The sequence below is a fragment of the Apus apus genome, chromosome 4, assembly GCF_020740795.1.
Source record: "Apus apus isolate bApuApu2 chromosome 4, bApuApu2.pri.cur, whole genome shotgun sequence".
Taxonomy (NCBI): Eukaryota; Metazoa; Chordata; class Aves; order Apodiformes; family Apodidae; genus Apus; species Apus apus.
Window position 1 is genome coordinate 71,194,072 of NC_067285.1, and position 16,877 is coordinate 71,210,948.

At 37.8% G+C, this 16,877-nt stretch overlaps 1 protein-coding gene across 1 annotated transcript; it reads left to right on the top strand.

Annotated features, from left to right (window-relative positions):
• Positions 1-5,612: 5,612 nt before the first annotated feature.
• Positions 5,613-16,028, top strand: RBM46 (RNA binding motif protein 46). The gene is made up of 4 exons (XM_051620076.1): positions 5,613-5,763; positions 10,292-10,759; positions 12,146-12,928; positions 15,982-16,028. Exons 1-4 carry the CDS (start codon positions 5,613-5,615, stop codon positions 16,026-16,028), a joined length of 1,449 nt encoding a protein of 482 aa, XP_051476036.1.
• The last annotated feature ends 849 nt before the right edge of the window (positions 16,029-16,877 follow it).

The window sequence follows — 16,877 nt, forward strand, 5'->3', positions numbered from 1 at the left end:
TTCATTGCATATCTGCCTGTTAAAATTATGTGGTATATGTGTCCCAAAGTAGATTACAAAAAAAGAAAGCAACTCCGTGCACCCGAAACTTAATCCAGTTTATTCCAGCAATAGCAGATTTTGTAATTTTGTAATTTTTTAAAATTCCAACATTCCAACTCTTTTAAGGCAGAAAGCTGAATGAGAGCAAACAGCACCTTTATGAGAAAAGACCCTTCAGGCACTAGAATGCCTTGTTAGGAGAATCCTACCAAACAGGCATTGCTGGTACTCGATAAAATGAAACCCAAAATAAAGTGGACTGATTGACTGAAATTAAGTCTTTCTAGACATCATACAAAATTAGATTTACAATCATATTATGTCTAGGTTTTCTACAGAGACCTTTGTTTAAACTTCAAAGGACGTCTGCTTCCTTTTAAAGTATTTCCACTACCTACATATCAAACCTGTCAGAGTGCAGAAATACTACATGCCCTCTTTTCCTGCTCCAGGCCATAGTAAAATTTACACTGACAAAAAAAGCTTATGCTTCTCTTAAAGTGTATTGCAACTGCTGTAATAGACCACTCCAGGAATATATATGCCGGGGCTTGCTAGCATTCCAGTGAAACAGAAGTTAAAAAACATCAAGGATTTCTGTGTTACAGCTACCTAAAGTAACTTTGAAGGAAAAGAAAAGCAACTGTCTGGTGCAGTGCTATAAAATAAAATGTGTAAGAAAAAGACCTCTTTCACATTTTCAAATGTAGCCAAAGGAATAAATGTCATAATCTTGGCAGGACCCTGCCCTCATTCTTCATTCATCAGATTTGTGACAGTTTCAAAAATACATCAGTGAGGAAACTAACTCAGTGCTAATACAAACCGTATAAAGCTTTAGGGCAAATAGCATATTATTTGCAATTTAAAGTAATTTTCTAACCAGAATTTGTGCTGAATGCTTTTTATAAGTTATATTGTGACTCTTGTAAATAATCCTTAAATAATTTTCTATTTTTTTCAGGTTTAAAAGTTAAAGTTATGGACTATGGTATTGATTCAATAAAGCAGTAAAAATCTAAATACTCTGATAAATAACAAACATTCTTCTGGGCTTGGGCTTCTTTCACATTCTTTAGTAAATCTTCATTAAAAATAATTGGATGAGTGTTACTTCTATGTGTATGAGGAGAGAGAAAGACGTTACAGCTGAGAAACTGTCCCTTTGCTGTGAACAGTTGTCACTGCTAGAAATTGGAATTAAAATGACAATATCCCTTCTCCTGCCACATTTATCCAAATGATGGCTACTGATAAATGAGTGAGGCACGTCTGTTGACTGCACAATGCTGCACAATGCAACTAAGTACTATGTGAGAAAAGGGGAAGAAATTAAAAGAAGGGGGAACTCACTTCATAGTGCCTACTATAAGGAGGACAGAGGCGGCTGATCTCCAACAACTGTACCCAGCTTGATAGAATCATACTTTTTTTTTGAGGTTAAAAGTAACTACGCCTAATTTTTTTAAGGGGAGATGGGTAGAAGGGTTTGCTTGGTGAAAATTCTGCTCATTGTAATACAAGAAAAGCAACATTTCAGGGAGTGTGGAGGTGAAAAGGTAGTTTTGATTTAGCCATGAAATGCTTTCAGGTGTGCAAACTCTTTTTTGAGGACCTGAAGTTATCAGATATACTGCTTGATTGAATAAAATTATTGTATTAACCTGTAAATCATGTCTTACTAGAAAAGAAATAAAAATATTCAGTTCCGACTTTATCACCAGTCACAGCAAAATCCAAGACAACTAAGGTTAGAAACAGTTGTTCTTCATAAAACCTAATTATACTAAACTATTAGACTGGCAGCTAGCACCTGTGGGCAAGGGGGCAGTAAGAAGTCTGATGCCCAATTAGTATGTGGGGAACAAAGGAAGAAAAGGATCATAAATTTGTTTTAGAGAGGCAGGGGTCAGCAAGGAAAACCAGATGAGACTGTAGTTTCTATGTCTGAATTTGGTGTTTAACAAGAGATAATAATGTAGACATTGAATAATTTTGGTTGACTTTTCTCTTTTGTTTATGTAATAAGGAGAAAAAACTGATGGCAAATGTGCATGTTTTTCTTGAGAACTTCTGCTGGTAAGTGCTGGAATGGGTTAACATTTCCAGCTGAGCAGCTGTTCAGCTCCTCTATTGTAGAGTAGCAGTCATTTGTACTCCAGAAATGGCTGCACATGGTAACCCATCTACTGAGACTTCACTTTCATGAAATACAAAGAAAATGCTGGAGTCGTTTGTTTTTTTGTTTGTTTGTTTTGTTGTTTTGTTTCTTTTTCACTTAGACAAGATTGCATTTTTTCAGTACTTTCCACCAGCAATAACAACTGAAACACAAGGAGTTTTCTGCCAGAGAGTAAGCAGTCTCCAAGGTAACAGGGACACTGAGCTGCAGTCAAAATGCCACAAACTTTAACTTAATATACTGCGAATTCATTCCCATCAGAGGCTTGGTGGCTGATTTAGATGTAGTCAAAAAAGAAGAGGACATGAAATGAAAAGGTGATGAAATGTAACCTGGAAGGCAATAGCTTTGGTATGTTGACCATTCAGAACTTGGAGACATATAAATTGTAAAATAGATTATTACTGTATTAACAACAAAGGCACAATAAACTTCCTCTTTGAAAAAATATGCTAACTTGAATAGGCAAATGTCTAGTAAGACATGACAGTTTTCTGGCAGTACATATTTAAAACTAGGTTGCTCAAAGCTCTGGAACATGTTCATAATAAAGATGATTTTACATATCCCTAAGCTAAAATTTCTGGGAATCTGCCTTATTAAAAAGTACAGTTGTGCATTTAAATCTTAGAAAAGGGAGGGAGCTAAGTCTTTGATAAAATTGGAGATTTTCCTTCACTAGGTGGGGAAATTGAGCCACAGCATTTTGGTTACCAACTGCAGAACTCACGAACTAACCCACTATCGACTCAAGTGCACTTAATGTGTGCCCATCAAAGCATCTTCTGGCTGCGACCCCTCAGGAGTTTTGATGGGAGGCCAAAAGCAGAGCTAAAGCTGCAAGGCCTCCAGCTCAGCTGGCCTGAGAAGTGCTTACAGCGGTCGCTAAACTAACCTGGTTCATTTGTAAGACACCGAGATATTAACTAAATCAATAAGGACTGAAAACAGGCCCGTTTCACTTAAGTATTACAAGTCAACATGGGCCTGCACAGCACGAAACGCTCCCTGAAGCACGAGCCCCCATCGGAGCACACACTAAAGGCCCAACATAGACCTTCTGGGACCCGACGAAGCGGAGAGGCACAAAACCCACCGGCCACGTCCCGAGGAGCGCGGCAGCCGCCCCGCCTGCCCCGGGAGCCCCGCACGCCGCCCCAACCGCCGCGCCGCCCGCGCCACGCAACCGTCCCCTGTTTTAAAAGCGCTCGGGTGCCGGGCGCGGCCCTTTGCCCCGCTCTGATTGGCTGGCGCCGCCTGTCAATTATGTCCGTGCCCACCCCGGCCGCCTGCTGATTGGCTGGGCGGGGCAGCCCGAGGCGAGGCCGGGCGGCGGGGCCGGGCGGGTGAGGCGGTGGCGGAGGTGGCGGGTAGGCGGTTGCCAGCGGTGGGTTCCCCGATGTGGTGCGGGCGCTGTGCGGGGCTGGGGGCCGCGCCGCGGCCTCGCCTCGCAGGGGACCTCGGCGGCTTGGGGCCCTGGCTGGGCTGTGGGGACGGGCAGAGGCGGCGCGAGGACCAGGGCCTGTGGAGAAGGGGCCGAGGGGGCTGCCCTGAACGCGCAAGTCGTCGAGAGTAGCGCGGGGTATTCCTAGGGCTTCTGTTTTTCTGCCTTTTCTCTCCCTGCCCACACGCCGTCTTCAGATGGTGTTTTTGCCTTAAGGCCCCTCCGTCGTCCTCTTGGTCACGCCTCTGGTTTCCTGTCCTAACTGCTTCCCCTTCACCTCAGGGAGTGCTGTGTGCACCCTCATCAACTCCCACGGTTTTAATAACATCCGTAAATACAACAGTGGAAGGGGCTTGATCATGCCATGAATGTCTTGTATAATCTCTCAAAAAACTTATATGTATGCAAAACCGTTTTAATTTGAGAGATTGGGGTAGTTTTCAGTGGAATATGTAAGAGAAGAAGCAATAACCTGAAAACCTTTACATACAAGATGGATGGGATAACATTTGGTACATTTACTACTATGTATGACTTTATTTTCACTAATTCTTGTTTCTACTAGTGTGAGGGAGTTACAAAGTCAGATGTTAGGTAAAATAATTGTGGATTATTATGCTCATTTGGGTGATCAAAAGTAATAGTACGAAAGTAACAACTGACAAGCTGAAGAGCAGAGGGTGGCTTCAGCTTCAGACTGAAAAAAAAATTGTAACTGGTTTTGAGCTCTGCTTCCCTCTGTTTCGCCAGTGTTCAGTGCAAAAGGTTAGACTTTACTGCAGCACTTGAAATACTTGCTTTTTTGGGACCTGAGCAAGTGGGTCTGATGAAGAGACACACACGTGAATGCTTATGCACTCGTTACCGTCCCTGATTTATTTTCCTATGTCTACTTTCCAGATAATTATTGAGACCTTAAATATGAAGCCTCATTTTTGGTTTAAACTGTTTGTTTTGTTTTGTTTTGTTTTGTTTTTTAATATAAACTGCTGGTATCTCAGGACATTATCTCTGGACCCTGGTCTTGAAGACAAAGCAAACTGAAAACGTAAGGGACATTAAAGAACAAATAGGAGTCAGAGCTTATTCTTCTGGTGGTGATTTTTTTGCAGCATTTATTTTGCAGAATGGATCGCATATACTATTTGGGTAAAGAACTGAATGTTGAAGATGACTTGCTGAAGTGTTGCAGACCTTAAGGCAGAAAATTTTAGAAGAAGAAGATGTAAAGTGGGGAAGGAAAAAGAGGCAGTGAAAAAAACCAACTTGAAAGTTTTCGGGTTTTTTAAGGGCTTGACTAGTAAAGTTGTTAATTACCAAATGGGTTACTTGGTATGATTGTTTGCCGTCAGCTGGATGGCTGAGACCTGAAGCAGTGCAAAATCAAGGCATGACAGGGAAGTAGTGGATAGAGCAGCAGCAGCCATACTGATAAACTTTTTTTAGTTTTGGAAATCGTGGAAGTGGATAAAGTCATGAGATGGGATTATTTCAAACCACTAGTTTGCCACACAGTTCTGCCTAGTTTTATTATATAATGGTTTTAAATTACTTCTGTTAATTAATTCTTTGTATTCTTAATTAGGCATGGATTGCCTAATTAGACATGGATGCCTAATGTATGCCTTAATTAGGCATGGATTTAATGTATTTCTTAAGTATTTTTTTTGTACTAAAATGCAGTTTTAAACTAATTGGTATTTCTATAAAATGTAGTAATAAGAAGGAGGAACTTGTCACTTTGAATCGCATTATGGATCTCTACACAGCTGTGATTACGTGATTTATGTAGGATGGAAGCCTTATGCTAAACAAAGTCACAGTACATAGGCAAATATACCATAAGTTGTTTTTCTGTGCTTTGGTACCTTCTACATACATGTAACAACTTAGAATTATCTGAATTGCAATAATCTGCAATGTTCTGTTGAAGCTGTTGCAGATATGCATGAGGAAAATAAAGCTGCAGCAAATGGGTGTGGCAAGATCCGAAGTGGCACTCAGAATGAGGCTGCATTACTAGCCCTGCTGGAGAAGACTGGATATAGCATGGTTCAAGAAAATGGGCAAAGGAAATTTGGTGGTCCTCCACCAGGTAAGCGTTTCTTTTGAGAATACAAAGTTGGAATGTATTTTCTGTAAGGAAAGCTATGCTGAATCAGACTGAAAATTTGTGTAGCCCCACATCCTGTATCTAGACAGTGACCAGTAGGAGATGCTTAGGAAAGGAGTGTAGGAAACACAACACATACGGGGTCCTGATGTGTTTTACAGTTTCCAGCAGCTTAAGATCTCTTTCCTAGACAATACTGAACATTCGCTGGTGGTGGATTTAAGATGTCACAGCCTTAAAAGCAGCAAAAGTTGGCAGGTAGCAAAACAAATGTGCAGCTGAAAGTACTGAGTGTGTTCCATATAGCTGAGAACACACTTGAAAACATTTCGTGGCATATACATGGAATATGTACATTGCAATTTGCAAACAGTGGTTCTTGGTTAGTAAACACTTTTCAGCGTGTATGGCTTTGGAACGCTTTATTTTTTCTTAGGTGTTAAATGCTATTTCAGAAACATATCTGATACTGTGATTAAGTGACGTAGCAATAATCTCTTGAAATAGCCCTATCCCCTGCTGAAACGCTTTTGCTGAAACTGCTGCTGCTGATTTAGTTCATAGAAACAAGTAACACTCACAGGAGCTGCAGGGAAAAGCCTTTGTTCAGCACTTTAAATTTTTTCGAAAAGAAATTTAAGTGATACTTAGTTTTAAGTAGGACTGATAAAAGGTGTTTTTGTTTGAAGATGTTGCAAGATCATTTTAACTTTAAACCATGGTTATATGAATGCTGGAAACTTAACGGGTTTATCTAGGCTGAAAATTTCTGAAATGAATGGATAAATCCCAAATGATTGAAGTTGTTACTGTTTTGAGAGAAGACACTTCAACAGAGGAGGAGGAAGAGTTCAGCAGATACGTACTTTTCTTCCCATAATGATCTTTTTTGGTCATTAGTCCCCTGTTCAGGATTTAAAATTAATGTTGTTGGGTTTTTTCCCTACCAAAATGTAATTTTGTTCTTCTCAATAATATGTTAAGAAAGAAAGCAGTTTCTACGTTATTTAGTTTGAACTTCTGTGTATTTTACACATTTAATTTCTGCTTAGTGTTTATTGTGCTGAGCCTGATGTCTTTTTTTTTGACTATGACATATTTTCAGTATCTAGGTTTGCTTCTGAGAACTCTAAAAGGCAGGGTTATCTACTGCTACACTTAGCTTGTTAAAATTGTTAGCATATTTCCTGCTGAATTTGCACTTTATTTCTAATCTGAAAGGTTTTTTTCTAATTTCCTGGTTGAAATACCTATTACCTGTAATTCTGTGTAATAACTCTGTGTCAGTTTCCTTAATCTTAACATTTCTTGTTACTCTGACGAAAGTAATCAAATGCCTTAAATCTTTATGAAGCATTACTTTTACTTTGAATGATTTTTCCTGTGTCGTTGATGTCAGCAATGTACAAGAATTTTGCCATTAGTCCTGGTTGTATCACATGGCATACAGTAGCTTCTTTTTGAGTCAGATTATGCAATTACCCAAGCAGAAAGAAGGAGAATTCTTGTGCTGCTGTTTCAGTTCATTCTCACTTGTGGCTTATGATCCTGTATCTTTGTAATTCATACTTATAAGCATGAATTTTATTGCCCATGGCTATATGTAGTTTAGGATACAGCAGCATGAATAGTATTTATCTTTAGAAGTTTTTCCTGTTTAAAATTATGTACATACTTTTACTAGCCTATATAAAATAGCCAAAGGAGGACTTGTGAAACAATTTTGAAAATGGCATTGTAAAGAGAACTGCAGGGCATCGCTGGCCTACTTCCTGAGGGCTCAGCCTATTTAAAATAATTTAATACATTTTTTACATTATAATTATGATTTTTAATTAAAATGTTAAGCAGTATTAAGTGTATTTGTCTGGCAGAGTTACTTTTATTAATGACATTTGCTGATGTTTTCTGAAACTAGATGTGTTTGACAAGGTGTATCTTCCATAACTCTGTTCATTGACATTAATTATATATCTCTTCTTTAAATCTTCCTGCATTTTCATACTTGTTTAAGCTGGAAATTACCTTAAGTTATGTTTTTCTAGGCCAGATGAGACTTGAATGTTTGTGATGGCTTGTAGGAAGTTACAATAACTGTTTGTAAATTAAGAGTTTCACTGTGAATTTTGCCTAAGATGTGGTTTCTATAAGCTTGTGTTGCTGCTGAAGAAGATGGTCTCTGTCAGCTCTGTTTTCCTGTTACCAACTTGTCTGTCTGACTGGCACATTATCAAGAGCAGGCAGCTGATCTGGCTCCAAATTACCCTACAATATTTTTTTTTTCCCATCTCAGTTGGCAGCACAGGTCTTGTTCAGCTTGTGCTACTTGTGGACAATGTATCTGTAGCGATTAAAAAAACAACAAAACAACAAACCCAAAAGAAAGGTTAAGAAAGTTAATTTCAGCTGCTTTGTTTGGGTCCTTGCTTAGGTTGCTACAGACCTAATGAGGTTATTAGGTATATAAGTCATTAGAATTACATGGAAGAAAATTTAAGGTGGCACAGAACTCACTAACATCGTAACTATAATTACTGGAGATGCTGCTGCAAAAAGAGTCTCCTGTGATCTATCGTCCAGGGATGAGTCAAGCACCCAGTCAAGGAAATTCTCAGGTCACTTGGTAACTACGTGAGGAATGGTGCATTTGGTTGTTTCCATATTTACTCTGTTAAATGTGTCTCGCTCATTGGCAGATGTGGCACAGGCCAGGTTTTCTTTAAATTGAGAGTCACAACTTACTCCCAGTAGGCATTAATGTGCTGTAACGCTGTTAGTATGCATGTTTAAAATCAGAAGGTGGTCTTTTTGAATGGTAGATGGCTTTTACTTACTCTTTGATCAGTTACCAGGCCTGAGGATGATTGTCTAGTTAGATTGTCTAATGGACATTGTTCTTTGATTTAATTATTTCCTCCAAAAGCGTAGCCTCCTCCCTTTTTTCCTGATTAAGGTGTGCAATTCCTTTGGTCTTTGGACAAAATTATGTACTTTTGCTTTATGCTTTTTTATGTGGGCAGCTGACAGGCACAATGTGAGTGATGGCAGTACTAGCTTGCAAACTGTTCCTTGCCATGTCTTGTCATACCTCAGCTGAAGTGGTCATAAATGTTTATGAAGTAGAAAATGATAAAAATGTTGAATGCTGTGTGGAACAGAACCAGACTTTTTCCTAGATAAGTTGTGACAGCATGGTTCCAAATGCATGGCAATTCTGATGCCTTGGTTGCTTCCCTGTGTACCGTGTAGTTCTTAGTAGACATTTTACAGATGAAAATTTATTGTGTGATTCTGTGAAAAAATTCTCAATTCTGTTAAAGTTTTTTTCACAAATAAAATGCATGCTCTTTGATGTTTTAATTTCATTACAAAATCACCCAAGTATAATTTATTCTGAACTTCAAGCCAAATTAAAATACTTAGTTAACTTCTTGCTGTAACTTGTCATGTAACAGTAATTTTTTTTCACCTGGTCTCCTTATGCTTTGTCATATCCTACTAGCACTTCGCAAATTTTGTGTTATTTTTTCTACCAGCTTTGCACTTCTTGCTTTCTCTTCTGCAGAGAACCTTTCTTGTAAAAGCTTTAGAGAAAGCTGATAGTTATGAATTAACTGTTATTCTGCCTTTGAAACTTCTGCCTGATTTGTCTAATTTGTTTTAAGAAATTAAACTTTTTTATTTTTTAATGCATATTTGGGAAAATGGATTTTTAAATGAACGTATGAAATTTTACATTATCTGTTGAACATACCTTTCAGCATATATGGGAGAGATGTATGGACATCCTTTGCTTGAGGATGGAAGCATGGAGCTTCTTGTAACTTTCAGATGTGAACTAGGGACTTCCCTTTTCTATGGATTTTTTTAATACATTTTTCCTACTATCCAGCTATGGCCTGTGAAAACTGTGGAGTGTGTTTAGAGGAAAAGTGTTTATTATTTTTGGCTATTGAAAGGAGGGCTCCGTATCCTACCTGTTTTAGTGAATGAATGTAGGAGGTGGAAGCAAAATGTTTGGACCTTTTGAACAATGTCAAAGAAGAAAAAAAGAACCGCACTCGGGACCCTGACCAAAATTTCTTAAAATATGGGCAAGAAGTGCAGATAAATATTTGCAACTTTAAAATGTTAGGGTAGAAAATACAACTTAAGTTCTTTCTTTTTGATCACGTATCAGTTTTATTAATAACGGACATATGAGGGGCAAAATACTATTGAAATGTAGACTACTATAGCAAAGCTATCAGTATTTTAAATAATGCTAGTTTCAGTAGGTTGTCATACAGATTCTGGTTTCAAAAAAGAGAAGACAGAATTAGAAGAAGTACAGATTGTGGGCTTACGGTACTTTTAATTTAAACATTAAAAAAATAGAATTAATGGATGTGAATATGCTAGTTTTTAATTGAGACTAAAAATATACTTCCACCTCCAAATTATGTGGCGGGCGGAAGTGTGCCTGTGTAAGCATTTGTACTAAGATCATTGTTGGACAATTTATTTTAAGGTTGGAAAGGTCCTCCACCACCTCGTGGATGTGAAGTTTTTGTGGGTAAGATTCCTCGTGATATGTATGAAGACGAATTAGTTCCTGTTTTTGAGAGAGCTGGGAAGATCTATGAGTTCAGACTGATGATGGAATTCAGTGGTGAGAATCGAGGCTATGCTTTTGTGATGTACACTACTAAAGAGGATGCCCAGCTAGCCATCAAGATTCTTAATAATTACGAAATTCGTCCAGGGAAATTTATTGGTGTCTGCGTAAGCTTGGACAACTGCAGACTATTTATTGGAGCAATTCCAAAAGAAAGGAAGAAAGAAGAAATACTGAATGAAATGAAAAAACTTACAGAAGGAGTGGTGGATGTCATTGTTTATCCAAATGCCACTGACAAAACTAAAAATCGTGGCTTTGCTTTTGTAGAATATGAATCTCATAGAGCAGCTGCGATGGCTAGAAGGCGGCTAATCCCAGGTAAAGCTATTTGCAATTACATTGTGTTTTTGGGGGGAGTGTCTGTCTCCAGTCTGTAGGGGGTGGTGAATAATCTGTGTTTCCCTTTTTGAGTTACAAAGCTGCAGTAGTGCCTTTCAGCTAAAGAGGAATCTGGGATTGGTTGGTTGGGTTTTTTTTGGTGGTATTTTTTGGCTTGTTTCAATTTTTTTAAATTTTCTTGTGAAAGAACTGTAAGGAGTTCTGAGAGTAAAAGAAGAGGCATCTGTTTTATAAACACAAGTTACTGTAATTTACACCAAGATAGGTATTTGCTTGGGCACACATCCAGTTTTCATTTACATGCACAAGTCCTGGTTCAAGAATTCTCTTAAGGCTGAGCTTAAAAAATCATGATGCATGTAATGTGTCCCTTATTTTCTTTTGAGAGTCATGACTGATGTTATTGATGTGTCATCTTTTTAAATGTTTGAAAGTAATCTTTAGTCTTTTACTAGGAAATAATTTTAAGAGTTTAGCAAGTAGAAGACAACTTTTCTGTTGCACCTTATTTTATACATTTTGAAGAAGAGAAGCAGAAGGGTTTAAATGCATTGAAAGAAGAGGGAATAGGTGAAAGTACAGTTAAAAAGGGAAATTCTAGAAGAGAAAGGAAGATAAATTAAATAGGGAGGAAATGGAACAATATATTTGGAGAAGCAAAGTCATTCAGATTAATAATACAGCATTGCCCTTGCTGAAATGAATGGTGAAACTCCCTCTATTTACTAAGACTAAAATTTAGGCAAGTCTCATGTTAATTGCTGACAGAGTGTTTGGAAGGATTGTTAGCTAAGACTTGCATAGGCCTTGCAAAGTAATGAGAGAAATATGGCCAGACCACTGAATGTAAAATAAACTAGTTGTGTGATAGCAAAATGTTGACTTGAAATGAGTAACAGGGAGGGCTTTTTTTAGTTTGTGGTTTTGGTATCTACTGCAACATAGACTAAAGTTTGTGCTAGTGCATATACATCTAGATGAGTTTTTCCAGGTGCTGACCTTACTTTTTAAAGTGGTAGTAGTATTAAAGAGACTGTGTTTACTATCTAGTAAAATAGTATGTTGCATATGGTTGCTTTATGTATACATGTATATGCATGTCACAAAATCATGGAGTCTAGGTTTTGATAGCTTATGGTGCTTAATGAACCCGAAAGGTAGAGATAGAACACTAAATTTTTGCAGAATCTTATTTTCTTTAGTAATTTAAGGTAGCAATATTTTACATATTTTGCTTAAGCAGATGCAGGGAACAAAAACCCGTTTCATTTGGCATGCAACCTATTCTGTTTTTATAGAGATAGTTGATAAGAATTATTTTGTTTTCCAATATTTCTTATTGATGTAATGCTGCTTTTGCTGTAGGAACATTCCAGCTCTGGGGTCATCCTGTTCAAGTAGACTGGGCAGACCCTGAGAAAGAAGTTGATGAAGAAACAATGCAGAGAGTCAAGGTACTATATGTGAGAAATCTAATGATATCTACCACAGAGGACACAATTAAAGCTGAATTCAACAAGTTCAAGCCAGGAGTAGTTGAACGTGTAAAGAAGCTGAGAGACTACGCTTTTGTACATTTTTTCCACCGAGAAGATGCAGTTGCTGCCATGTCTGTAATGAATGGAAAGTGCATTGATGGAGCTAGTGTTGAGGTAACACTGGCAAAGCCAGTTAACAAAGAAAGTACTCGGAGGCAACATTTTAATGGTCAGATAAGTCCCAGTTCTGAAAATCTCTTTGGGTTTCCTCACAAAGAAGATGGTCATCAAAAATCCTTAGGGAAACCAGCAAGTCTTGCGGTTTGTCTTAATGGTCAGCAAAGTCCAGCTCTTCCTGAAGCTGAAAGATGTACCTACCCATTTTTTCCAGGAATTAAGCTTACTCCAATTAGCATGTATTCCTTAAAATCCAGTCACTTCAGTTCTGCAGTAATGCACCTGGATTATTTTTGCAATAAAAATAACTGGGCACCACCAGAATACTACTTGTATTCGACCACAAGTCAGGATGGGAAAATACTGTTGGTGTACAAGGTGCTTATTCCTAGTATTGCAGATGTTTCCCAGAGTTATTTCATGCCAGACAAACTCTGTACAACAGTAGAAGGTGCAAAGGAATTGGCAGCACAGTTCACACTTCTACATCTAGGTAAGCATAAATATTTTCAATTAGTTAAGAAATGAAGCTAGAAAAGTTACTTTAAAATTGTTCTTTGTGTATAAATCTTGGCGTGTGTGTGTGTATATCTTTATATGAAGTATAAGTTAGTCCAGAGAAGAATTGTTTCTTGTATAGTCTTGTGAGAGGTGATTGTCCCCCTGAACTCCGCACTGGTGAGGCCACACCTAGAGTATTGTGTCTAGTTTTGGGCACCTCAATTCAAGAGAGATATCGAGGTGCTGGAGCAAGTACAGGGGAGGGCAACAAAGCTGGTGAAAGGCCTAGAGAGTAAACCTTATGAAGAAGGCTTGAAGGAGCTGGGAATGTTTAATCTGAGGAAGAGGAGGCTGAGAGGAGACCTCATCAGTCTCTACAACTACCTGAAAGGACATTGTAGAGAGGTTGGTGCTGGTCTCTTTTCACAGGTAATTAGCGACAGAACAAGAGGGAATGGCTTCAAGCTGCAACAGGGTAGGTTTAGACTGGACATTAGGAAAAATTTTTTTCACAGGAATAGTGGTTAGACACTGGAATAGGCTGCCCAGGGAGGTGGTTGAGTCACCATCCCTGGATGTGTTTAAGGGTTGTTTGCATGTGGTGTTGGTGGATATGGTTTAGGGGAGTACTTTGTAGAGTAGGGATGATGGTTGGACTTGATGATCCCAAGGGTCTTTTCCAAACTGAATTCTATGATTTAAGCACTGAATGGGTATATTAGGTTATGGTTGGACTTGATGATCTTCAGGATACTTTCCAACCAGGATGATTCTGTGATCAGGTGAATGCACTGACGAAGCGCCATGTAAACATCTATATGATGCAATGCCAGGGTCATTTTTGCTTGCATAATACTTTATAAGGAAAAACTAGATGACATGTTAAGTGACTTAGGTATAAGGTCATCTGTGTGATGATTATAGCGCTGAAAATTTATTTAAAAGGCTGTCTGCATTCTTGATTTATTATCAGTAGGGAAAACAGAGTGGTAGATCCATAGTCAGATAAAGCAATAGGTTTGGAAAGCTTTTTGATGCCTCTTTATAGACATTCTTAAGGCTATAGGAGAGTATACTTACGTCTCTATATGTATTGTCTTTGGGTAAAGAGCGCTGTCATTTAGTGTTCTTTTTTAACCAGAAAATGGGAGAAAATAGGGATAAAGTTACTCCTAACTAATTTCTAAGTCTAGCATCTTAATATATGTATATATATATTCTATTTCTCTAACATTAGAATGCAACTACTAGAAAAAAGATGATTTTATATTATGGAAAGCTATGGTAAAATCTGAGCTTTTCAAAACTAAGATGACTCATTGCTGACAGTGTTTTCCCCTGTTGCTCTATAAAGTGAAATACATTAAAAAATACAAAACATAACGCTTTTGCCATCTAGTACCTGCCCAGCATTTTTCAGAACATTCAGCACACAGCATTCAGAACACAGATCTGATTTCTAGTGCCAGGTTGTTTCATTACTATTTGTGGTCATCATCTCATCAAACTTCATCCTCAAAGAAATCACATTTTGGCAAATGTTGAATGATGCTGTATGAATGCATGTGTTGTGGTTTTGTGGTTTTGTTTTATTTGTAAGCAGTGATTTTAGGAAAAGTCTGAGTGTGTTTCTTTTTGGAAGCATCTTACTATAAGCATGACTGTACAAAGCTGATACAGGGATTAATTCCTTCTGGTAAGTAAATTCTCTGACAGGAACGTTATTTTGTTTCCCACTGATTTTTCATGATGTGTGGAGGTTTCTGTTTCTTCTTAAAGCATATAAGCAGACTAAGGTAAGTGAATGAGAAGGGGCTGCTTTGATAGAATTTTTAAATTGGGCTGTTATGATTAATAATCTCAAAGCACTCTTCTGTTTTTTTATGGGGTGGTGCTTATTTCTGTATTTATTTCACATAACAGAATACTTGATTGTTAATGCATATAATAGTCCTGAACAGACAGCAGTACACCAATTAACCACTTGGTGTCACCTGAATATTTTGAAAATGATGCTTGGAGAAAATAGATAAAGCTATTAATTCACTGAAAGATTAGTAATATATTTTGATGTTACTAGATAAATCATGAACATATCAAAGTGAAAATACTCGGTATTCTTTAAAAATATAGAACTTACATGTTCGTTTATGAGAAGGGGAGCAGAACTGATGTGTCCCAGAAGGACTTTAGTAAAGGCTGAGTCCTGAGGAGTTCTTTTCTGCTGAGTCTGACTTAAGGGTGATGGAGAAGAGCAGAAGTTTCAGTGAAGTTTCCTCAGTTTCAGGGATCTGCCGGATTTTAGACATGTATTCCACAATAGGGTATTCTTTGTTCCCTGTCATGTGTTTTTCCATGTGTTGCCTCACTGAGACACAAATTAAGAAATTTGGGGTAGAAGACAGTATTTAAAAGTAAGAGAAAGTATTAAAAAAAATAAATACTGATAAATCTCTGAATCAAGAAAAAGCATTTTAATAAGTAAGTATAGCACATAAGTAACAGTTTAATTCCGGTTCACCACATACAATATATATAGTAAATGGTACTCAAACAGGTAGACCAGGCATTATATCTTACTACTATAATTGCCTTGTTTAAGCTTCTTAAATACTGCATGCAGTAGCAATTTACAAATAAAGGATAAAACTTGTATAAACTAGTTCAAGACTCTGTAGTCAGCATGAGTCTTGTAGACTGCTGTCCTAGATTTTGGACATAAAAATCCAAGTGTAACATTTTTATTTTACTGTTTCATTGTATGAATTTTCTTTACTTCAACACTGCCTTGGTTTGCTTTATCAATATTATTCTGCTATTATGTTATTATATAGCTGTTGGAACAAGAAAGAGCCTGGTACAAAATGTAGGATGTTTAAAAAAATGCAGAAATTGTTGGCTTTGTTCAGCAAATACAGATATGTGGTGTTTGGTGTTTTTATTAAAAAAGGCCCAGAATGCAGTAGAAGATTTTCCTTGAACAGTATTAATTTAGAAGTCTTAAATATTTATCAGATGACTTACACGTAATGTTTTTTATCACAGCCCCTGAACAAGCATATATAACTTTGCTGTCCCAGAATGCAGCATAGCAGGATAGTAGAGGTGAGTGTACCCCGTGGGATTTTGTTTGATGCAGGTTTTTGTCCCCTCAAAGACTTTGCCTTAGTTGCAGTGTTTGGGCTGTTTGTTAGAGAAGTTGGTCTCAAGGGTGTTCCCCCATGTTCACACCCCTGAGAAGGCTTGAAGAAATACTCTGTACATTTGTTTTCCCAAAGGAGACCATAGCTCTAGTGCTGTAGACCTGCTGATGAATCATGCAGTCTGTTGTTCACTTGGATTGTGCAGCACAAAGGAAGGTGATGTTTTTTCCTCCTAAAAAGACTCAAGTAATTTTTTGGTAATTTCTGATTTATTTGCTTTTCCAGCTTGGATTTGAATTAATGTGTAGAACTGGAGTTGTTACCACACTAGTGACTTGAACTGTTTCTTTGGGAAGTCAGTTTCATGTAAAAAAAAAAGACTAATGTCTCTTGATTTCTGCGTTTTATGCTACCGCGAGTAAACATTCTCTTTTTGAATATGCTGTTGTGGACAAATTGAAATGGATGTCTGTCACTTCTGAGGCCTCTTTAATTTTTTTTAAATGGGGATAACCATCTTCCCTGAGTGTCATGAGCTTGATTTTTAAAAGCTTATAAGGCAGTTTGAAAATACCATTAAATCCATGCTCAGTGTTAACTTCACTGCGGGAAGCTTCTAATCTGAGTCACCCAGGATTTGTCCTGAAGATTCAGGTATTTTCCTGTTGCTGCTGCCTATGGACAGGGAACATAAATTTGTCAATCTGGGACAGTGTAGGAAAACTTGGAGGAAAAATAAGGATACAACAGTGTTGGACTGCATTTATCCGTGAAATAACTGAGTTCAGTAAAGTCAGT